Here is a 26310-nt window from a genome sequence, read left to right as displayed (position 1 = left end):
TTTTTACGGCTTTGAAATTATTTGAAATTATTTATTTTATGTTAGTTTGGTCTCGAATCAAAAAATGGCTGAGTGACGGAACATTTTTTCATACACAGTACATTCGAATGTTCCAAGATGGGCACAATGACCCTAGGTCACGGAGCAATCCTCACTTACTTATCTAATCTAATCTCCAGGAACCACTTCTACTATTGGTCGTGTTGTTTAAAATCATATTTTTACAAATACTTGTAGTCTTCATTCATAAGACAGGGTTCTAATCAATTCAATTCCAGCACCAGTTTCTGGAAGCTCTAACACACTCTTCTATTTTGCAAAAATATCTAAAAATTCGTTTGTAATGTTCCTTAAATATAAATTTGTTAGTTTATTTTACCTCATAAAAATTTTAGTTAGGTTTTGTTGCTGTCTCCCGAAACAAAACACATTGAAGAGAGGAAGAAAATAACGAATTTAATAAACGAACTCTTTGCATGTTCCAAGTTGATAGGTTTTCTCCTTGCCTTTTTACAATATTTCTCGAGTCTTTTGAAAACAATGCTGGTTCAAATGATCTTGACGATCTCGACCTGTAGTATAAATTAGTTTAGGTTAGTCTGGTAGACCAATGAGCCACGCATATTCCTGCCTTGCGTATAAGCCTGTACACTGCAACTATATTGCAGGAATCGCTTTTCAACCAGACTCGGATATAGCTCACAAGGTAATAAGTGATATTTTTGTTGTGTCTATGAAGCTTACTCATAAAACCTGTAAGAGTTAGCTAACTGTTTCAAGGAATTTATGCTCATCTTTTATCTCTTACTTTTTATTAGATTTCTTCGTAAGTACGTCTAAAATCAGTTGACAACTGCTTTCTATTTACTCTTGAGAGATTTTACTTAAATTTCTTATACATAACCTCGGAAGAGGAAAAGTTTTGGGGACCAGTTTCTTTTGAAAAATTATTTTTGAAAAGATAATGTGTAGTAATCGAGTATGTTTCTTACACTTCCTGCAACTTATTCTGATAAATCATAAATCCTTTAAAAAAATTTCGAACTTGCTGAGTTCCCAACTTTTTAGCATACCAACAAAACGCAACATACAATTTATAGCATAAGGTCGGTAAATACATTAGGGAACCTGTACTTTTATATGTTTATGAGCACAAAATGAAAAAGAGATGAGGTCTTATCAGAACTGCTTCCGAAAAAACTTTCGAAAGCAAACCAGAGTTAAGAACAAAAACGTCGCAAAACTGTTTGTGAGCCCGACATTTTATATGATTATGAGCATATCAGAACTTCTCCCGCAAACTTTCGAAAGCAATACAGAATTATGAACAGAAACGTCTCAAGACTCTTTGTTCTAAGCTTTTATGCCAGTAGATCACATAAAATCATAATTCCACACAAATCTTCGAAATCTTCAGCTACTTCATCAGCAACTTACAATTGTAAGACAAAGTGATTCGTATCGTCTAACTACACGAACACAACATGCCTTCGAAATTTATGCCGCATCTGCAGCTTTTTGTGTCTGGTCACGCTTGACGCGCCTAGCAATTACAAGACCTGTGACTATATACGGTAATATATTGTATTTTTTATGAACATGTGAAATTCCCTAGTCTACTGCGATTTGACTACACCAAACCAGTTAAACAAAGAATCAATGTTTTCATTGAAAAAACAACGAAAAAAACGAAAAAATATCTTTTTATGATGCCTCACATATGCTCGTGTGTTGATTTTGGCTGACTTTGTTGCTGTTCTCGTCCGTAACATTTACGATATGTTTTTAATCCGCTTTACAACAAAATCAAGCGCAGTAAATTTTACACACACTTTGTTGTATGATGCGCGCTTTGTTTTAGAGTTATGAGTCATAACTTCTACTCGTGCGATTAGCCAATAATAACCATAAGGCAAACATAAGCGCAACAATGTTAGAAAACAGACAATCGTTGACAAAGACTTAATAGATTTGTTGTCGCTTTCGGTAACTGGTAACTATTGGCTTATTTACCCATTAAACGCGGTTGGTGAATGGTCGCGTTGGACGCATATTTCGCAAGTCTTGACGTAGAACATGCTGAAAGTGCAAAGAAAAAATCAAAAGTCTTGTTGTTGTCGGGCTAGCAGACCGGCTTTGGCGGCCTATTGCTGGCTGCAAAGTATTGCGGATGCGCTAAAGTCGCACACACATGCATACTATACATACATGCATGCACATATATCGATCAGCGATCGCCGTGCCGCTGGCGGTGCACACAAATCTCTGCCGATCGCTTGTCGCTGCACAGTAGTTGCAACGGATTTGCGTTTGCCTGCAGCTTCCATGATTTGCTGCTGCACTGCCGCTATGCAAATGCGCTGTTTGTTGTTATTATTGCAGTTGTTTTGTTCAAAGGCTATCGATATCTTATCAGCGGCCGCATTTGGGCAAGAGATTTGTGTTGTTGTGCCCGTAGCAGACGCAACCAACTCCTTGTAGTCAAGGCAAAAGCAAGAAAAAACACAAAGCGTGTAAAAAAAAATTTAAAAGAAGTCACAGAAGAGCACGTCTGGCAGGACGTGTGCGTTGTGCATCGTCAAAACTATGCCAGCAACATTTCTGCGCCGTCCTACTTAAATTTATGCTGTTCTTGTTATTTTTTTCTCATTTTGTCTTCTCTATATTTCACTTCATTTTATTATATTCCTTTTTTGTTCATTTCTTCTCATAGCCAGTTCGCCTTGTTTAGGCCTTTCCTGTTCGCTTTGAGAGATTTCCGACTTGATAAGCAAATTCACGATCGTCGGCGATCGGCCAGCGATCGCGTTCAACAAACGCTATAACCACGAATAAATAAACTGTAATAAAAGTAAAAATGCCTTCAAATTGCAGCAATATAATAATAAGAAAAATGTGGCAAGGGTTGCCAATAACTGAGTTCGAAAAAACAACAACCAGAAATAGTCAACGCCAAATAACAACAACGGCGAAATGCCTAAAACATTAAAGTGTATACGAAAATGGTGATAATCAATGTTGAAAAAGAACACAAAAGTGCGCAAAGCAACCAAAAGATTTACATAACATAAAAATCGCAAAAGGGAGGCAGCACTATAACCAATTTTGGAAGTTTTCGTAGTTTTTGTAGATCCAAGCTCACCGTTTATGACTTTTTTGAAATTAGTTCAATGTAAAATTCTATATATTTGGTTGGAAAAACAGATACATATGTACATAACCATCTCGTATTAAATTTTGAGTTTTCTATATATATTTTCATAAGAAATTTTTACTCGTATACCCGAGTTTAAATAACAAAAAACTCAGAAATAATCTCAAAAAATAATTTAGTCGAAAGTTTAGTTTATTTAAGTAAAATATTAGTAACGGGTTCTTCAATAATAGTGCTACAAAAGGTTTTGTTTACATAAAACAAAAACGGTAGAACTCGATTTCTTTTGCATGGCCACCATGGACACATTTGCATTAGTCCAGACGCTGAATCCAATTCTCGACGGTTTTCAAGCATAAAACGGCCAATACTGCTGCAATTTCACGTTCGATATTCGTACGAAGTTCATCAATCGTCGCTGCCTTATCGGCCTAGTCCGCAGACTTGACGTAGCCCCACCGGAAATAGTCTAACTACGTCAAATCGCACAACCGAGGCGGCCAATTGACTGGCCCATTTCCTGAGATAACACGTTCGCCAAATTTGGTTTTCAATAAATCGATTGTGAGTGAATCGACATTCATTGTGTGGCTTCTGGCGCCGTCCTGTTGGAACCACATATTGTCCAAGTCCATATTATTCATACAATTCGAGCCAAAAATATTTGATTATCAATGAGCGGTTGCAATTCCCATTCACAGTAACGTGCAATGACGCCGCCGGTCCATAAACCGCACCAAACCGAACTTGTACTGTACTTGTTGGAAACAAATCAAAATTTTACGAATTGCCGTGAACAATCTCTGGTCTGTCAGGTCTTAAAACAGCTAGTAAGCATTTTTCATTTGAATAAGTCCATACTAGTATCGTCTCTTACTTGCCTACCCAGTAATCGGTACTTCATGAAAATAAACCACAAACAGCTGGTAAGCCCATATTTTTAACAGCTTCTTGGATCTTCACTTCCAGGTCAGAACGTAAAACACCCGGTAGTCGGTACTTGATGAAAATAAAAAAAAATTACTAAGTAACCGAAATCTTCACTCTACCATCAGGTCTTGAAACAACCCATATTTCATTCTTGATGGAAGTATTTTTAGAAGTATTGCGTATCTTCACTTTCCTGACTACCGGGTAGTGAGTACTTGATGGAAATAATCTAAATTTTTTAGAAATTATTGCTAATCTTCACATTGATTAAGGTCTTAAAATCCTCGAAATTCGATTCTTGAAGCAAATGAGCTCTTCTATCAGGTCTTCTTAGAATAGCAAGTAATCCATTATATGTACATAGATGGAATAAACTTAAATTTTAGGAAGTGACTTGTATCCGCGCTTCCTTATAAGCTACTAGCTCAAAATATCAGAACACCGGTATTGTTAAAAATAAGTCCGAATTTTACGATGTAGAAACTGTTAACAGAAAAAACTCCAATTGTTGCCTGCTTTGCCTGAACTAGAGGAAGATCATCTTAATGTAAATTATGCGCCTTTCGAGTAAAATAACCGTTAAAATTAAAATCGTTAGAGTCAAAGTATTTTTTATATTATTCACTGGTGGAAAAGTGAACATGCTCCCTACAAAAACAAAAAAAAACGTTATTTTCTGTTTGTAAAATGCCTTGTCATATATTTCAAATGAACGCGCCTCCCCCTGGACAGCACACATACATCATTTCATGTCAAACAACTGCAACAACAATTACTAAGTGTGGCGGTAAAAAAAAAGTCGCAACAAGCCGGCAAAGCCGACAAGGCAAAAACCAGCCGGCAGTCGCTGCAAGTACCATACTTACAAAACGCTTAATAAAATGGAGAAAACCGAATGAAGGCTGAAAAGCCAACAAACACACTTATACATGTATATATATGCCTAGTAGAGAAGGTGGGCGAAGGCAAACGTGTATGAGTATGCTTGTGTGTGTGTTGGCCGACAAGACGTATAGTTATGTATTCAAGAAAAACACGACAAAATGCGTGTAATTAGATAAAATAAAATGTAAAGTTTGTAAGATACGCTTTGACGCGTCACGAGCAGTCCGCTGGCAGTGGCGTGAAGTAGCGGCGGACAAAGCGATGGATAGTGAACAAGAACACGCCTTCGCCTTTCGCACAAGCGCAAAGACAAATGTAACTACAACGAATATACATATGTATATGCATATGTATGTACATAAATATATGTATGTTTGAATGCATATATGTACATATGTATATAAATATTTATGTATGTATGTAAATCTGGCTGTTTGAAAGTTCTGTAATAAATATATACATATATAAACATATATGTATATAAAAGTGTGTTTGTTATCGCAAATGTACATATGTATATTTTTTCATATTATGCACATATGTATATATAAACATACATACATGCTTAGGTAATAAATATGCATTTAATAATGCTTATATTGAAGATATTAGGGTCCTTCATAATTTTTTTAAGATTTTAATCTATTTTGTTCTAAAAATATTTTTTATAATAAGTCACCACTTCTCTGATTGTTACAATTCTATTCTGCTCTCTTTTCAAAAAAGTACAATAACAAGAAAAACCCTACACAGGTGCATTTCTCATAGCGTAAAAGGGTATAAAAGGATAAAATCTTGATACTGATCGGCTAGTTTGTATGACAACTATTTGTTTTAGTGGTCCGATCTGAACAATTTCTTCGGAGATTATACCGTTACTTTGGAAAATAATCCATGCCAAATTTCATAAAAATATCTTGTTAAATGAAACAGTTTTCCATACAAGAGCTTGATCCCGAACGTTCACTTTGTATGACAGCTATACGCTGTACTAGTCCGATCCGAACAATTTCTTCGGAGATTATACCGTTACTTTGGAAAATAATCTATGCCAAATTTCATAAAAATATCTTGTTAAATGAAGAATTTTTCCATACAAGAGCTTGATCCCGAACGTTCACTTTGTATGACAGCTATGTAGTTTATGCTATAGTGATCTTATATCGGCGATTCCAACAAATGAACAACTTTTTTAGAGAGAAAGTGACGTGTGTAAAATTTCAGATCCATATCTCAAAAACTGAGGAACTAGACATGGCTAAACTCTGCTCGTCAGGCTGAACGTTTATATTCAGGGTATTAAACTAAAACGAGAAATAAAGAACAGCTACCCAGTTGAACTTAATGCTATTTAGCTTGTGAAAACATCATAACAGTGACATAAACTCTTTATATTCCCTCTCAAACAGAATACAACAGCATATTTTACTTAAACGAGTTGCTTGTTCGTTTCGCCATTTACCATATGTGATCAAATCCAACCAAATCTTTTGTATGTTATTTAATAAGACAGCTTTGAGGCAAAAACTACTTGAGTTAGTAAGAAATTAATGCTGGATTTGACTTATGCCAGTTCGATTCACCATTCATCAAATTCGATCAAAGAGTATTTTTACCACGTAAGTGATTATGCCAGCTTTCAAAGCAAAAAATAAAATACCTGACCGAGTATGAAATCATTGCTACTATTCAAAGTACAAACTTGTATTTATGTACTACCCTAATGTGGTCACTTTCGCTGTACTAAAGTGTGTATATATTTATGGTCATTTTGCAATTTGAATTGTTGTGGAGGCTTATCGCAAAAAATAGTAAAAGTCGACGAATGGCAAAGCCAAAGTCGTATGAAGCAACAGCAAATAATCAGCAAGCTGGAAATAACAACAACTACCGAATGCCGATAGTGCTACGCCGATTTGAGTGTACTGCTCAATACCAGTATAGGTTTGTCGTATGTACATTTACATAGATGGATGTGTGTAACTCTGTAATAAACTAGTTATAGATATGATTTGTTGCTTGAGAAAAGGGGATTAAAAGGCTAAGTCCTAAAGTATGATCAAAATTTTAGAAAGGGTGGCAGAAGTCGAATTTTTACCTATATTATTAAATTTTTTTTCTAATTGCAATAAAAAATCAGTACAAACTCATTTAATGTTATTATGTTAGTAAATGCAATTAGAAGTAATTCAAAATAAATAAAAATGATTTTTTGTATAAGTTTTTAATTTTTTTATTTTCATAATTTTTTTTTATATTTTTTCTATTTTTTATCACTTAAATGTTTTCTTTTGTCAATTTTTTTTTTTTTTTAACTTTTTTCGATTACTCTCCGCTCTAGCTACTCTTTTATAAGAATACCTCCCACACACACATTAAAAATTTCTTAATAGAGGTAAATTCCCCCACCAGCTACGAGTGAACTGTATATAAATACATATATTAACTTACCTACGCACCAATTTCTTTTAATTTTCTACCACGATCTGCAAGTGTCGATAAAATTAGTCACTCTTTCATTTATACATACACTATCAACTACAATGCAACAAAGTCGCTTGAAATAGGACACTTTTCAGCATAAACGCCACCACAAACCATGTTAACCGCAGGCAAACTCTGTGTAGTAGTCCAAAAAAAGCCTGAAACTCATCATCGCACTTTCCTACTCTCGAGAATTTTCACATATTTTGTTGTAAGAGGTCATATACTAACACAGATACTTGCTATTTCTCATATAGTTGAGTGTATGAGTGACCTAATGATTTGCATACGTTGCATGGTTTGTATAGTATAACGGTAAAAACTCCACTGAAAATGTTAGAGGGAAGCAAGAAAGGTTTAAACCTATAAATTGTATTTCGGATCTTTTAATTTTATTAAACATACGCTTAACTACTAAATACAATTTTTTTTGCACAAACTCGAGTTTATCGTAGTTTTTAGTGTTTAGCATTAGACTCTAATCATAAACACGGAGTTTTCCGTACATAAAATTTATTTTGAAGCGCCTTTAACAGCAACTATGCTTACTTATGTAAATGTCAAATTTAATCACAATCTCGAGTTTATCCATTAAACTCTACACATAAGCTCTGAGTTTATCGTATGAAAAAAATTACTCTGTCATGCCTTTAACACCATTTTCTTGTATTAATAAATATGCAAAAATTATTTTAATGATAATTTTGAACTTGCATTGAAAAAATCAGGCAACATTGTTAAATATTTTGAGTCCACAACATTTTATAAACTCTGCGTTTATGAAACTCTTCAAAGATAATAGTCAATAGTTGTCTAAAAATATATTTGATTGATATTTTGAAACCATTTTAACAAATTTTTTAAATTAAAAATATCAAAATTTTCGAAAAAATAAAAGAAATAAAAATAAAAATAAATAATTAAAAAAAGCTATATTTTAAAATATTTTAAACAATAATAAAATTAAACAAAACAAGAAAAAACGTTAATTTCGGTTGCACAGAAGCTAAATACCCTTCTCAGGTGCCTTTCTGTTAGTAACTATGTGTTCAGTTTGTATGGAAGCTATATGCTATAGTTAACCGATCTGATCAATTTCTTCGGATATTACATTGTTGCTTTAGAAAATAATATATACCAAATTTCGTGAATATATCTTGTCAAATATGAAAGTTAAAAATATTGAAAAATAGTTAAAAATATTTTAAATATTAGCTCAAATCTTTTTATTAAAAATCAGTTCCCATACTAAATATTTTCAATGTGTAAAAATTATGTACGTTAAAAGTACCGAAATTTTCAAAAAAAAATTTAAAAATTATAAATTGTTTTTTCGAAATAAACCTAAAAAAAAAAAAAAATATTTTTTTCCCCTAAAAAAGATTTTTTTTTTTTCGAAATCAACTTAAAATAAATTTTTTTCCATAAAATATTTTTTTCGACATAAACTTAACATAAAAAAATATTTTTTTTTTCCTCTAAAAAAGTTTTTTTTTTTATTCAACTTAAAATAATTTTTTTTTCATAAAATTTTTGTTTTTGTTTTCAAAATAAACTTAACATTTTTTTTCCAAAATAATCTTAAGTGTTTAAGTTAACCAAAATGCTGCTCCCATACTAGATATTTTCAAACCTGTTAAATATTGCATCCTACTCCTTAATCCACCCTGTGCTCCTATTCAAGAAAACAAAAAAACCATAAAAGAAAAGTAAAGCAAAAAAATAAAACAAAAAAAATCGCATTCAGCTGCTCGCCTGAATTGTGGATACAGAAATACTCCACCATACGCTCAAATTCCCATTATGACCGCAATGACAGTATCGGCTATATGCGCTAGTGGCCGACACATTCACCACCAAATGCCGGAAATACACGCACGCCTTACCCCACCACCCACTAGCCACAAAAACCCGCTAACCCCGCGAACACCACGCGCAAAGCGCTTCAGCTGCAGCAACATGAAACCACTGTACGTACCTCCGCCCCTCCAAAGTATGCATACAGTCAGCATGGCTGCCGCTAACGGGAAAAATTCTTAAAATAAAAATTAAGCAGAAAAAAATGGCGAGCAACTGTTGCGGCTGCGGTGTTTATGCAGCTGTTGTTGTTGCTTTTTATTGTTGCCCACCGTGCGCTAAGGGTTGTCAGCCGCCTCCCGCCTTTGCTTGCCAGTCGCCCAGCTTGGCAGTCAGTCTGTTTAACAAATGCGAACAAATATGGGGTCGACATACTTTGAGTGGGCGCAACGCAACTACACGGAGCGCCAACGTCAGTAACAACAACAAGTACAATTATTAAGGTAGTAATAACTACCATTTGAGAGCACAATGTGGCAACAACAATTTCTACTATGTATTTTTTTTTTGTATGATCCCTTATCCTTTGGTTTTAGTGTCGGTACCACGCATGCATTGCGCAGAATCCATCATGGATTTGTTGTTTTTGTAGTTACAAGCATGCGATTTATGCGATTTATATACATAGATGTGTGTGTATGGGTGCACCGCCCGAGCACCGAATGCCGAGAACATACAGTCATATCCAATTATAGCCACGTTGCAAAAGACGATGCCGCTGCCGATGCTTGCCGACGGTCAGTCACGCATAGTTGTTATTCGGGTCGTGTATCCAACAGATACAGTTACATGTGGGGCGAGAAAAATCATATTAAAGCAATTGAAAAGGAAAATTTAACAATTTGTAATTTTTTCCTCGGTGAAAAGGAGTGGAAAAGAAGTGAAAAGCAGTGAAAAAAACGAAAGGAGAACAGTGCGGTTTAGAATATGTAACGGTATTTAAAAAATGTGAAAATTAAAGAGGTGTTTATGGGAAATTTGTGAGTATATTTGCATGCAGAAGGGAGTGTAACACGCTTCGTCAGTAAATGTTGAAGACGGAAGTATTGTAGGTAATTGAAAATGCAAAACTAGCGAGTTGAAAGGCAATTAAAAATATTTAATTTAACTAAGGAAACATATGAAGGCTAAAATATACTATATGACTAATTAAAACTTATATAAACAATTTCGTTATTGCTTAGAGTATTAAGTTCTTTACTTCTTTGAATTTAACTTTGGTGGTGTCGGGTCATAATGACCCGTGGATTATAGTAAAGTATTTTTAGACCAAAAAAGAATTTTAAAAGCGAAAAATGTTGAATATACATATATAATTTTCTTCAATTTAAAGATACCGTTAAATGTTGAAAAAATGTTAAATATGTATGTTTGTTTCAAATTAAAGATACCGTTATTGAATAAATATTCGTTAAAATGAAGAGTTAAGACCAGTTCACGTATACATATCCCCCAATATATGCATATACTCATTGAGAAAAATTTGTCGACGAACTTGGGATGATCAATTACACTGTCTGATATTAAAAAAAATATATAAATAAATATATATATATAAAAGTATATATATATGTATAGTTTTCTTCAGAAATGAGTGAATGAAGAAGCAATAGCTTACTCATGTTCTGACTCTATAAACGTTCTTTTCATATCATTGATGAAGAGGTGTCTCGAAAAAATTGCTGTCAGCAAAACATACCTAAATCTAGCTGATAGCCTTGGGTAATCTTATTCTATGAACCTAAAATTTCGAAAAAAAATGTATCCATAAGCCATTTGAGGGAGAGGTATCCCGAGAGAATCACATAACTCCAACTGCTAGTCTTATCTTTTAATCGGAAACTGCTGCGAAAAACCGAGTGATTTCTAAAAATACGATGCATAATAATTATTGACTTGGATCTATCTGATAAACGCATTTTTTTAACTTTAATGTTTCAACAAGAAGCTGAGAAACATTTACCTAAATTTACCTTCTTCCAGGAAACCAATATTGAAGAGCTCGTGAACCCAAATAAAGAGTTTGATGAAGAGATATTGCGAAAAATAGCTGTCAGCTATGCAAATATCCAGCTGATAGCCTTAGCCTTATCTCAAAAACTGCTGTGACAGACCGAGTGATTTCCAAAAATATAGTACAGGATAATTATTGCAAGGGCTCTATCTGATAAACCTATTTCTTTAACTTTTCATGCTTCAACAAGAAGTTGAGATAGATTTAGCTCAGTTTATCTTCCTCCAGGAATCCGATATTGAAAAGCTCGTGAAGCCAAATAAAGAGTTCTTATATTTTATCTAAAGAACAAACTTCCATTACTTTAACATTTTATAAATCTGCCTGAGTTTGACAGTTTGTGAACCCTGATGATAGATTATGAATTTCTTAGGATACTGTTGTGACAGATCTCGTGGATCTCCAAAACGTGTGGTTACAATTTGATTGATAGACGGGTATCTTGGATATATGTATGTATATTATCGCTTACTGCAACGGCACTTAGGAAACCATGTTGAATCCTGAATATAATATCTCTTACTTCATAGGCTCTTAGGAAACCATGTTGAATCCTGAATGTAATATCTCTTACTTCAAAGGATCTTAGGAATCTAAGTTGTAGCCAAAAACCCTGGTTATACTACTTATTTTCTCTTACTAGAGCCGTTGCACTCTACGGTTCCTGTAACCTTGTTGTATCCAGGGTTATGAAGTTCCTGGATATGTTATATCTTACTTCGGCGGTTCTTAGGTTTATGTGGTATCCACGGTTCTGAAGTCCCTTAAGTACTATTTTTTTTTGCTAGTTTGAGTTTTTTCTAGAACTTTGGAGTATCGGAAAATTATTCCTCTCTCGCTAGTAGTTCCTTTCAATAAAAATATTTAAGATATGAAGGAATGCACCTTGATTTAGACAATGAGAGCCCCAGACTCTTGACTAATTACAGATTTTTTGATTTTCTTCGAACTTTCCATCGGCTTGATCGGCGATTTTTGGCTTAGTGATTCCTTTTCCTGGGTATTCAGATCCCTTTACCTGTGGCTTCAATTACATGGGTTCAATCGTAACGGTATTTTTGTAAGTTTTTGAGGTCCCTTTATATTTTTACAAAAACTATTCACTTACTTTCTTCTTGCAACTACACATACCGACGTGACAGCTATTTGTTTACTAATCTATGTATATGGACCAAGCCTTAAACCATTCTTATAGGCAATTGTTAATTTATCAAACCATCTAAATTTATAATAATTGCAATAAATTTATAATGCTAGCAAAAGCAGCAAAATTAAAACGGAGAACAAAAATAAGAACAACAACAATAACAACAAAGTAAAAACTTCAACCATAGCGGCGAAGATTCAACCAATGCGCCAATACTCGCACTCGTCCACTCGCAAGCGCGAATATACACACATACAACACATACAAATACATAAAAACAAAAACAAATGCAAAATGCACAAAAGCCGAATGGAGGGCCGTAACTTTGCGCTGCCAACAGCAACAAAACAAAGCACAGCGCAATAAGAATGCTGCTATACGCACACACACACACGCACCCAAAAGCGCTAAGTGCGCACACACACACCCGTTTAAAAAGAAGAATAAGACATAAAATACATATGTATATACACTCAAGACCACAGATATTCATCCATTCACGCAACGTTTGGCATCGCACCGCAACCATACACACTGGCTCGGCAGTCACCCTTTGCTCCCCTTTTCCCCTTTGTTCCTCACTCAAACACTCATTTTGCGCCATAGCACTCGCTTACTCAGTCTACTCGCTGCGCTTGTTGTTACTACCTTCGCGTCTGTTGTTGTTGTGCGTTTGCGTTTTTTGCTTTTTGCCTTTGTGAGGGAAAAAATCTTGTCTGCTCCGCCTTCATAAATAATTCATGGAATCAGAAAACGCGCGATAAAACAGAAAAAGTAAAAGAAAAAAGGAAAAAAGAAATGAATGACAAGAAAAGAAAAGAAAAATCAAAAGCGACAAACGCCTGTTGTAGAGATACTCACTCAAGAAGGTAGACACTTGCGCACGCACACATACACACACAAACACACACTTAGTATAAGCACTTGCTCTCCACTAGCTGTTCGGATAGGGCGGTTGGTTACACATGGCAACCCTGTGGCTGCTCGTGGAGTAGCTGTGGCTATGGCTATTTGGCAAATGTGCGTTTTGCTGTACAAAAATATATAATAAATGACAACAACAAAAATATACTACGTACACGGTAGTGGTAGCGTCAGAAATATCTGATTTACTATCTACTCAAATGAAATTATAAAAAATGTATATGCGTCAGCAATAAATTTGTTGAGAATTTTTTAAAAATTTTTAAAGTTATTTTTAGTTTGAGGGAGCATAAAGGAAGCGCTAATGATTTAATAACATACGACTTGAAGCGTCGTTCCACATTTAGAGACCAAAATATGCTTAAAGGAGCTTCAACATTTTTATAATGGAACTAAATTGTTTTCAATTAATGCTAATTGAATCAAAATTAAGCTCTCGATTTGCTTGATTATACTTAAATTCAAAATAACTGTATATATTTCTGTTATATCACATTTATTTTGCCATTTCAAACGTAGAAGCATTATAATTATTTCTGTGAATCTTTATTATCATTCGAAGGAACATTCTGTGGCATTAATTTTTTGAAAATTATCTCTTTCAAGTGTTTCCGCGGTACGTCTCAGATCGTCTATCCGTTGAGTCCAATTTTCGAAGACTCGTTCGAGCATTTCGACGGCTAACTGGCGAATGACACGCGCGATGTTTTGTTCCAAGGCCTGAATCGAAGCGGGATTGTCCGCATATACCTCAGGCTTTACATATCCCAACAGAAAAAAATCTAACGGTGTGATATTACACGATCTTAGTGCCTAAATAACTGGCCTAGAACGTGAAATTATCTGCTCACTGAAGTGTTCTCTCAATAAATCCATTGATTGATACGACGTGAGGGAAATGGCGCCGCCTTGTTGAAACCAAATGTGGTTGAGATCACCAGCTTCAATTTCAGGTATCAAATAGTCGGTTATCATGCCACGATATCGGTCGCCATTGATGGTTACATTCTCACCGGCATCATTTTTGAAAAAATATGAACCGATTAGTCCACCGGCCTACAATCCACACCAAACCGTTTTTTTTTCTAGATGAAATGACAGCTCTTGAATCTCTTCAGGCCGCCCTTCATCCTAAATGCGGCAATTTTGTTTGTATACAGCCGGAAATGGACCTCATCGCTAAGAAAATTTGGCTAGAAAGCCAAAACTTCTTCTTGGAACTTTTCAAGAGCCCATAGAGCGAAGCGATTTCTATTGGGAAGGTCGAGCGGCTTCAGTTCTAGCATGAGCTGTATTTTGTTTGCTTTCAATTTAAGATCTCGACGTAAAATACGCAAGTCGTTCCATACGTCAGTCCGAGTTGCTGCGATCTTCGCAGAATCGACTCTTTACGGTCTTCGTGTACACTCTCAGCTACGGCTGCTACATTTTATTCACTGCATGCTGGACGTGGTCTATTCATTCGGTCGAATATTATCTAATAATGAGTGCTAGTTCTCGAGATGGGTGATGATGTTGCGAATAGTCCGCTGAGTTGGCCGACATACATATGTTGATCATAAGTTAAACGAAGGGTGTCAAACACATTCTTTTCAGAAGGTGAATTTTCGTAGTAATGTTGAACGATTTGTAGACATTGTTCAGACGTAAGTCATTCCACGATGAAATGTCAAACCGAAAAAATAACATGACAGCTTGACAGGACTCACGCGAGATCTGACAAAGAAAAGGCTATTGATAAAAGTACCTATAATTGGATCACCTGGGCTAGACCATCTAAGTCCCTTAAAAAACGTTGACAACTTTTACTGAAATCAGGCTTCATTAGAAAATTATTTAAATGTATAAAAAACATTGTATAGTGACATTTTGTTACAAAATGGCGGCTATTGAGCAAATATTCGGATTCAATTACTTGAAGGGGGTCTAAACGTCGGAGTTGGTGACATCTAATTGTTATGTTCAATAGTCTCCAAGTACCTTCGTTCAATTCGAAAATTGCTATTGCAATTGCAAAATATTGCGTTTTACGCGCTAAAACTGGATTGTCACAGAGGATTTATGAGGATTTTTTTCGATTTTTTATAATTTAAAACATTTTATGAAATTATATAAACTCTATTTTTATCCAATAACTTTCGTCATTTTTGGACAAGAATTTTTGCTCCTTGCTGGCAAAAAACTGGTCCAAGTGGATTTTGATGTTCTGATTTGTGGCTGAGGGTTCTCCCATCCGAAAAATTTTGCAAAGATCGGAGCTAGTAATAGTCTGAAGGTACCATGTCTGGAGAATATGGTGTGTGTGGGTGGCGAGTTATCAAACTTTTCTAAGATTTCGTGTTATCCTGCTGGAATAAAACACATTTTCTATTGATCAATTTCAGCCTCTGCTGTTTGAGCGCATCACTCAAATTGTCCAGCTGATCACAATACAGAACTAATCACGGTATTGTCGGACAAAAGCTCAAAATAAACGATATCTTTGAAATGCCATAAAACAGACAGCATAACATTTTTTGGTAACCATCGGCCTTCGAAGTGGTTCAAAATTGGATCGCTTTTTTGACATTTGATAAGCAAATCTCAGTCGTTAAGCCGACGAAACAAATTTCGTTCTTTAAGTGTATGAGGAATACAAATGTCATGCTTTGAAATTAATCCTAGACGTTTCATGTGCGTGCAAACCGACGCGTTAGATAAATTTAATCTTTCAGCAATCTCTCGAATTTTTATGCAATGATTTGCCTTGATCAAAGACTTTATTTTATCCACATTGGCTTCAAGGAGCCTTCAAGGATACGAAGATGCCAATTTTGGTATTGCCGTTCGGTCGATACATCTACTTCATTTACATACATACATCATATATTTTTCGCCTTATTTTAACTGCATTTTTACACTTTTGTTAGTTAAAGTAAAATATGTATATCGATCGATCTTCATCTTCGATAGTGCACCAAAAAACACTATTCCAAAAAGTTTGAGAATTTTGTTTTACAAACAAACCTTACTTTATCAGCTGTTCAAATATATAACTGTAAAGCGATCAAGTGTGAAGTTGGCTGTGAAAAATTCAGCTGTTGTCATCAAACAAAAGTAATTAGTGAACAGCCAATAATAATCGGTACAATAAAAAAATGGCGAAAAAGTTTCCCTGAACATTTTATTGAATATTATATTATTTGCTACAAAAATATATCAAATCTACCCAAAAACCTATAAAACCTTTGACACTTCTACGTTTTTTCCATCCACATGTCAATATAATCACGATTATTTTCTGCTTTACAAAAAATTTTAATACAAAATCTGCTACCAAATTTCACCCAAAATATTTTTATCACTTAAATTATGTACTTTTACCCTTTAACCTTAAATATCCGCCAGGCTTATGGCGCAAATAACACGAATACCCAGAAAACGGAAATGCAAATAGACACAAATTCGTTTGCAGCAAGATATTTTCAGAAATAAAAAATGCAGAACCAAAAGAAAATTACCAAAAAAATTCAAGATTTCCAACAGCTAAATGAAAAAAAATCAGACTTGCTTGCCACGCTGGCAATTCGGCCGGATAAAACGGCATTTAAAAACATTTAAGACGCAGGCAAAGGAAAAAAACTTGCAACATGACATGCCGAAGTTTTTGTGCCGTTACAGCAACTCACACTTGTGCCAAAAAGCCTTACGCAGCAAGTATAGCAAAAGTCCTTATACCAAATCGCTTCTATATGCGCGCTTACATATTTACAAAAAAGAAAAAATAAAAAAAATGAAAAACAAAGAAAAAAGATAAAACAAGTCTTCCCATTGAGCTTAAGCAGCAGAGAGTCCGCCAACTTTGTTAATCCGTCGTGCTCGTCTCTTTGCCACACTTCCATGCACCTTCTGCTGCGATTCTAAAATTCTGCAGATTCTTCGTTTTGTACATTTTCCGCCATTTTGGTAAATAAGTTGCATGCACACGCACAAATACATACATACTTGTATATATCTCATGTATACAGGCTTGCTATGTGCTGCATTGATTTTTTTTTCGCACAACTCACACACACACCTACATTTACAGTTCACTTCCTCTCTCTTATCTTACTATTTTTGCTGCTATTCCCTTTCCTAATTTCACCACCTATCCACCGGGACGTATACTTAACTTACTTGCATTCCCTCGACAGAATCGTAACTGCTCCGCATTTTGCTACTTTTGTGCTACGACACACAAGTGACTAAGTATGTGTATATATAATATTATATGTATTTACTTAAACTTTTTCCTCTTAAAAATGTGTGTGTGTGTGTATTTATGCGCACTTTTTCCACACTTTTGCAAGTTTGTCTTCATTTAGTTGCTGTCGTTTTTGTTTATTTTTTGTGAGTGGTGGTGGGGGTCCACAGGCAAGGTGTGTAAGTTGCAAAAAATTGCAAGCACACAAAAGTTAGTAAAAAATGCCACTAAAAGAACGTTAAATGTGCGTAATAACGTTGAAGTTTTCATTTCGTTTATTATGAAGGATGGCATATTCCACTTGCCAAGTCCCCCGAGCGGCACTACAACTCACGTCTCGGCACGCTTTTGTGTATCTGTGTATGTGTGTGCGTAATTTTGCTTTAATAGAAATTTAAGTTTTGCGAGGATATAACGTTTTATGGCAAACTGGGGAAAACTTGTGGGCATATACTTATATATGTAGATATATATGTATGTATGTATGTATATGCATTAAGGTGCTCCTAAAAAAATTTTAATGAAATTAATTTAATAAAAAAATTAAATTTCACCAGAGTGCCAGCATAGATATAAATATTTTTTATTAAATTTTTCACATTAGGGTGCTCCTAAAAAGTCAAATCAATTTTAATTTATACAATTTTTAAGTTTCATCCGCTTACTTAGTGCCACCATGGTTAAAAATTTTATTTATTATTTTTTTTCATTGGAGTGTTCCAAAAATAAATAAAATTTAATTAAGTAAATATTTTTTTTAAATTTCACCACCTCAATGAGTGCCCCCATGGATATAAATATTACTTAGTAAATTACATGCCTTAAAGTAACATTTAGCGTATGTCAAAAAGGTTAAAGGACAAGTTGATAGAGATGAAAAAAATCAATTCTTCTGTGGGGTATACAAATTAGTATGCGCTATTTTTGATTAGTATCGATGCTGGATACGAAAAAATATTTTATATTTTTGAGTCTCCATAGATAAATTAAATTCTGTGCGTGATGTAACTCAATTTAATTACTTCCAATCATTACCCAAATTTATATGTGATATATATGTGATATATGCAGCCATAATAGTGTAGATTTAAAACCTGAAGTTTGAAAAATTTGTCTTCATATTTTTTTTTTTGAGAATTAAGGCACACCCTAAAATAATTGGTTTATAAAAATTAACTTTTGCTTCTTATGTTCGAAAAACGTCTTGGCAATTACTCTTTGAGTTTTTAAGATTTTTTTTTTTTACTTTTTAAAAACCGAACTTAAACAAAATTGGTCAAAAATTTTTTCCCTCAAAATTAAAAACAAAAATATTATTTAAAAAAATTAAGTAAAATAATAATTTTTTTTGTACAGTAGCTAAAGTTTAAAAGATTTGCCTTCAAACATTTTTTTCGACAATTAAGGCACACCCTAAAAAATTCTTTTTACTAATATTAGCTTAAATTAATTTTGATTTATTATGCTCAAAAAAAGTGTTTGAAAATTACTATTTAAATTTTTCAGATTTTTTTTTTCAATTTCTTAGAAGTATACTTAAATTTTATACGAATTTTTCATTAAAAAATGTTGATCAAAATTGTTTTTTCTTCGAAATTTAAGTACAATATTTTTTTTTTTTTGGTGGTTGAGTAGCTGAAGTTTGTTTTTTTTTTTATTTTTAATAAATTAAAAAAAAAATTTCTTTCGTAAAATGTTTTCTACAGAAAAAAAGCTTTATCAAACAATTTTCTTTATTAAAAACATTTTTTTTTTCTTTAGTAATATTTTCTTTAGAAATTTTTATTTATTTATTTTTTTGTAATATTAATAAATAAATGTAATTTTTGGTTTTTTAAGTTCAAAAAGTAGCCGAAATTACACTTTGAAATTCCTATAAATATTTTTCTTTGGCTTTTTAAGTTAAAAAAATGTGTATTTTTGATTAACAAATTTCGGTCAAAAAATTTTTTTTGCTCAAGCGAAATATTTTTTTTGTTAGTTCTATATGAATAATAATATAATAATATGAATCAAGCATACAACAACAAATATATATGTGCATTTAAGCTTTCTGCTTTAATCAATGGAGAAATTTCTATATTTGGACTCTTTCTGCGGTGCAGAGAAATATGAAAAATATAAATGAATAAATGTGTGTATATATTGTTCTATGTATGTACATATGTGTGCATTGAAAAAAATATTTCTATGTATTCGTATTTTTACTTAGCCGCCATTTTTTTCCAAGACCACAAAAAAAGGAATAAATTCATTTCAATTTGCGGCTGAAATAATTTATAATACAAAAACATTGAACACGTCCAAAACTTATAATATAATACCAAACCGAATTTTTACTGTAAAATAAAGTGAAGAAGAAAATACAAAATATGGCATAATAAATCACAAAAATCTGGAAAAAAGTACTATATGTAGTTGAGTTTGAAAATTAAGCAGATTAAAATATTTCCACCGAAAAAATCATAACGGAATTAATTACGAAAACCGCAGAGAAACAATTTACTTTTTGAGGATTTTGAAAAAAATAAATAGAAATAAATGGAATAGATTTAAATTGACTGAGTGTAAGCAGATTATTTCGATTATTTTTAGTTTGCGGTTGGAAAATAAGCAAACACTGATTTTTAAGGCTTCAAAAGCACTTCAGTACATGTGGGCAAAAAATAGTAAGACTTTTTAATTTAATTTTCAGGTGAAACCCTATTCGTCAAAATTTTTTTTCTAGGCTGGTATGACTGTCAGTGAAATCTAGGGCCAAGTGGCATTAGTTTGAGGGCGACGACGTAGATTTCGTAGAATAAATTAAGAATTTTAAAATTATGAACAAAGTCTTACTATTTTTTACCCATACTTACTTTGTCATATTTTCTGCTCATTCGATGTTGATGCATTAATTTGCACAAGCGAAAAAAATTTATTATAAAAATGCAAATGTTCTGAAGTGGAAAGCTTGTGCTAAATAAATTTAAAAAAAATTTGTTTAAAAACATTTTGTATAAATTATTGTTAGAAAATACTAAAAAAAAATTTAAAAGCCTTTTTATTTATTTTTTTGTTTTGTTTATAATCACAAATTCCAACTCATTCTGGCCAATTCATATGTATAGTATACGCAAAAATTATTTTAGTGCATTAATTAAATATCTAAGCATATACATACATATGTATATCTAAAGCAATATTTCACAATTAATGCTTTTCGAAACTATAAATTGATTTTTCGAATATTATTAAATTTGCAATAACCTAATTTTGAATAATAAAAATATTATTAACTTTTTAATTACTTAATTTTTAATAAAAAAAATATCATTACCTTGATGAATGAAGATTTTTAATAAAAATATCATTTAATAAAAAAATCATTTTTTTTTTACAGAAAAACAACGTTTATCACTTTGCGTGGGCTGTGGCGGTCAAATTCACGATCAGTACATCCTGCGTGTCGCCCCCGATCTGGAATGGCATGCGGCATGCCTCAAGTGTCAGGAATGCCGACAATTTCTGGACGAAAGCTGTACGTGTTTTGTGCGTGACGGCAAGACGTACTGTAAGCGTGATTATGTTAGGTAAGTAGCCCAAGCAAATAGTCATTTTTATAAGCCATTCATAATAGCATTGAAATGAATATAAAATTAATAATAAAAGTATTAGCACATTTGCTATTGAGTAAAAAAAAAAATAAAAATAAAATAAAATAACTTAAAATTAAATAAAATAAAATAAATAAAATAAAATCAAAGAAAATAAAACAGCTAAACCAAAAAATATATAAAAAAGCTAAGCATTTTTTTAAAGTCATATATCGTCACCTGAATTTGAGTTTTTCGTTGCTTATGACATCACGTTACATATATTTAGTATAAAATTTTCAGCTTCCGCTCTCGGATACGAGTATAACCAATATATAATCAATATATATTTGATATATAACCATAGAAATAACCAATATATAACCATTTTATAACCAAAACTCCAATTTTTTCAATAAGAGTGGTTTCTATTATATCGATTTTCCTTTACCTGCAAACTCATGAGAAGTGTTGTTAATTATTTTGCATTTTAGGTAACGATATGCTACATACAAATACACGCTTTAGTGTGAACTTTGCCTAAACAGATTTATTTTTACTCCTCAGCACGCTTACGTTTATTTAATCATAGTTGTGGTTGCTTTGCCATGAACTGCGAGTCTCTATGTTATTATACTTATATTTAAATAAATTTTGTACATTTTTGTTGTTGTTTCGGCAATTAGTTTGATTTTGCTGAAATTTTCGCATGGCAACGATTGGAGTTCCTTTGAAAATGGTGCAGAAATGTCAGGCGCTTTAAACACGCTCTTGCTTGCTTCTCGCGATGCCACGCGCCCACTTTCTTGGCTATTTATAGATCTCAAAGTCGTGCGGCGCTTAAGACCTACTTTAATGTGATTCACTTACATATGTCTAATATAACAGAAAAAATAATAATTTGAGTCATTTGATCATCTGATTATGATATAATTATATACCTGTATTGCTTAGGGATGGTTATTTTGAAGAATTTTACCTAAAAATATGACTTCAGGATAATAAATGGAAAGAATTTAACCCTGGATGTGCTTTGTTAGACGATTCGACTAAGAATCAACAGCAAAATAACGATGCCCGTCCAGAATTAAGTATGTATGGGAATAAATGTTATGGCAGATAGTTATCATATCTTAATAATATACAAGTTTTCATTTCATTAAACATGGACTGGTCACATTTTTTAGTTATTGAAATAATTGTAGTGAATTTTTTTATTCAGAAAGTCCTTAGAGCTTTGCGTCCACAGCCTGTAAGCGCATCTCCATAATCTTTACAAGTCTTTACGCGTATTAAATTAGGTTAGATTAGCCTGGGAGAGTAATGTGCCACGGCCAGACAAGTTTTGGTCCTTTGCAATATTAAATGCAGTTCAGTTACGAGGTTCGTGCGGAATAGCCTTCGTCAAGTAGATCATTTCATCGCGTTTTGATCTTTCTTACTATGCTCCTGTTCAGATTTCCGTAAAGACAATGTATGGATTTACCAATGCCGGTCACGTTTTCAGTCGTAATCGTCCGCTATCTCATGCCGATATACGAAACGAGGCCTTGGTTTCTACTTGGCTGTCCACGTAGATGTTAACTGTGGAGCTCTCTGCCGAGGCATTAGACTTCGCGGTTTTTCCAATAGCACAAACCTCTGCTTGAAAAAGACTGCAGTACTCCGGCAGGTTAAAAAGCTGTCTTATACCTAACTCTGGACAGTATATATAATCATATAAAGCCTCATCAGGTAGTCGGTGCTTACCAAACCGCCATTACCAACCGAACTTTGCCCAAAGGTTCTATGTGTATGTTTCATGTAGCCAATAGCCCCGCTGATTTTGCCGAGCAGCTTTCAGCGAGAGGTCTATAGGTGGCAGAGCTCCTGTTATACATAGCGCAGCCTCTTAGCCCTTTCGGTAGGCAGATTTTTGTAACCCTGTCCACCACACTACTGCAACGTAGAGAGGAATTGGTCTTAGACAGCAGCTTATACTGCTTTTTGGATCTATTATATGTACGCTCATATACATATAAGGTAATAAATTTATATTTAATTGTACCCAGAAGGGATGAGTCTAATTGTATTTACTACTCTAATTGTTGTCAATAGCATAAAAACAGGCGACTAGTCTTAGTTTTGATCACGTTTCAGGATCCGTATGTTCCAGCATCTCCTATGGAAGCACAAATTGTAAACTTCGGTACCTTACTGAATATAATTCTAGAGAGTGAAATAAAGAAATATCTTTTTAAATCTGCCCTAAGACGTTTCAAACCAATATATACCAGTTACACAAGTTAGCCATTCACTTAAGACTACGTACTTGATACCACGCAAGCGCCGAGTTCGGAACAAATTCGTGGCCAACTGTAAGCTATAGAAAGTGTAGGAGAGGGAGGGGGGGAGATGGAATGGTGCATGTGTACACTATTGAAAAAAAATAATAATAATTTTCGTAGACGATTTCGCACTACGTACGAATATATATACATATCCAGAGGTGCGACTAAAGCTTCTGCTTATAGATTCATATAACTAGATGCTATAAAATAATATTGACATGTTAATTTGAGCACACAAAAAATCAGCTGATGAAATCTACGCAATTAGCAGTGTGAGATTTAAAAAAGTTTATAATTAGACTTTGAGGTTATGTCCGAAATTGACTGGTGGCAAGTGCGTGGTCACATGATTGTGGATGAAATGCGGTGTTTATGTTGTTAGGAGCAGCCGATTGAAATGAATAATAATAAAAATAAGCTAATTACTGGTAACATAGAGGAAATGGGAGAGCGGGAAAAAGAGAGCAACTAAACGAGAGTGAGAGAGAAAGAAAAAAGACAGAGATAGAACGATCAATATCATTTATGACTGGATATCCAATTTTTTAAATGAATGTAGTGCAGTTAAGTATAATGAGAGCCAGTGAAAAAGAGAAAGCGAGAGTGAGAGAGGGAGAGGAAGAGAGAAAAAAACCAAAAGAAAGAGATAGAACGATAAACAAAATCATATATAATGACTGGAAAAGAATTTTAAATGAATTTAAATGTTTTTTAAATTTAGATTTTACTTTATTTTTTTTTTATTTTACAAAATACATTTTTTTTAGTATAATCGTCTCATAAATATGAAATCACATTTTTATTTTTATATATTTTTATTTTTTTATTATAATTTTTTTTTTTTATAAAAAAATTCAAATATTTTTTTTTTCAACCAATCAATCATTTCTGCCGCGCTTCTTCATATTTACCACAAAAAATACCGTCAATATGCAAATGAATTGTACAAATTAAAATCTCCAAGCGCAAATTTGTACTCCACTACAATGGCATTTAGCAAATCTTCGATAAATAATGCGACAACAAAAGCATTTAAATAACAATGTGCGAGTATTTAACTCCGGTAGCCGAAATGCGCACACACCAACACACACACACGCGCATGTATTTATTTACAAATGTAGGTGTATAATAATTATAGCAAATATTTGTAAATAAACTTGTTTTTGTAACAAAACATGCGCGCTGTAGAAGGATGAAAATGCTTTACAAAAACAAGAACAAAACAACAACAATGCAACAATATTCAAATGCGGTGTTGCGGTGTTGCCGTGTACGAAAATGCCTCAATTTGTTTAACGATCCGACGATATACTCTAATAAAAGCTGTTAAACAGTTAAAAATAAACTTTGGCAGCATAGAGCAAACGCTTTGTAGTTATTTGTGTGTTTGTGCCGGCGCTGGCACTACCGTTGCCACTGTGTGCACAATGTACATGCGTAAACATTTAAATAATTCATTAACACGCGCCAGGCAATCGATAAAAAATTAGCACAATTTTCACCTCAAAATAAATAAACTCAAATAACGTCAAATAAAATGAGAAATAGATACAAAAATCAAAAAATTTAATAATAAAAAAAAAAAATAAAAATAAAATAAATAACTTTTTTCACACACGATTTTTTTATTTATTTAAATGCCCTACCAGCGCTATATACGCTTTAAAGTTATGAAAATTCATTTTGTATAGATATATTTAAAGTAAACAAGGAAATATAAACAAAGCACTGCACACACTTAGAATTTGTTAATAAATTCACAAAGCAATTTATCCAAATAAAAATCTGTTTAAATATTTAAATTACATGGTCGTGTAAGCAATAAAAATATGAAATTTTTACGATAATGTGGCAAGGTTGAGAAATACCGACACACTTGATTGCATTTTTTGTTGTAAAATTTTTGTAAATCATAAAAACGTGATTTTTCTTTACAAAAATATAGCAAGGTCATTTAATAACTATACAATTTTTTGCTTGTTTTTGTTGTAATTCTTGTTTTTTTTTTATTTCCCGTACTTATTTTATAAAATCCTTGATTTTTATTAAAAAAATAAATTTTATGGTCGTGTAAACAATAAAAATATGGAATTTTTTCAGTAATGTAGCAAGGTTATAAAACGGCTATATACTTGGTGGCATTTCGTGTTGTAGAAACATAAAAGCATGATTTTTAACTAAAATAAGGCAGGCTTTTTTTATAATATGCAAAAATTATATGTATACATATAATATACACCTTGTTGCTTGTTTTTGTTAATTAAATAAATTTTGTGGTTGTGTGAGCAATAAAAAGGTAAATTTTACTACAATAATATGGCAAGGTTTACTTGTTTTTGTTGTAAATCTTAATTTTTTTAAACTTCATTCAAAAAACACTATAATTTTTAAAAACATTCTTCATGCAATCAATAAAACTTTAATTTTTTCACAAAAATATGGCAGCACTACAAAATTATATATATAAGTTTACATTTGGTTGCATTTTTTTGTTTGTAGATTTTATTTTTTTCAGTTCAAAATTCATACAAGTATGATTTTTTTACAGTAATATGGCAGCTTTACAAGGTTATTAAGAAATATTTGTTGTATTTGGTTATATTTTTTGTTGTAAAATTTAATTTTCTTTTTATATTTTCATTAAAAAAAAATTATGATTTATATTACAAAAGAAAATTACGATATTATTTCAGTCATATGAATATAATTTTTCTACAATATGGCAACTTAACAAGGTTATAAACATGACTATACACTTGGTTGTATTAATTATTATTATTAT

General features: G+C 32.9%; 1 protein-coding gene across 1 annotated transcript in view; it reads left to right on the top strand.

Moving 5' to 3' along the window:
• The window catches only part of LOC120769136 (insulin gene enhancer protein isl-1), an 86850-nt gene that overhangs the window by 47458 nt on the left and 13082 nt on the right, over positions 1-26310 (top strand). The window contains exon 2 of the mRNA XM_040096008.1: positions 21003-21192. Coding sequence (XP_039951942.1) covers positions 21003-21192 — 190 coding nt within the window. The remainder of the gene's footprint in view (positions 1-21002; positions 21193-26310) is intronic.

Source organism: Bactrocera tryoni, chromosome 2 (genome assembly GCF_016617805.1).
Source record: "Bactrocera tryoni isolate S06 chromosome 2, CSIRO_BtryS06_freeze2, whole genome shotgun sequence".
Classification (NCBI taxonomy): domain Eukaryota; kingdom Metazoa; phylum Arthropoda; class Insecta; order Diptera; family Tephritidae; genus Bactrocera; species Bactrocera tryoni.
The sequence above is the reverse complement of the archived record's forward strand: the minus strand, read 5'-3'. Positions and strand labels throughout refer to the sequence as shown.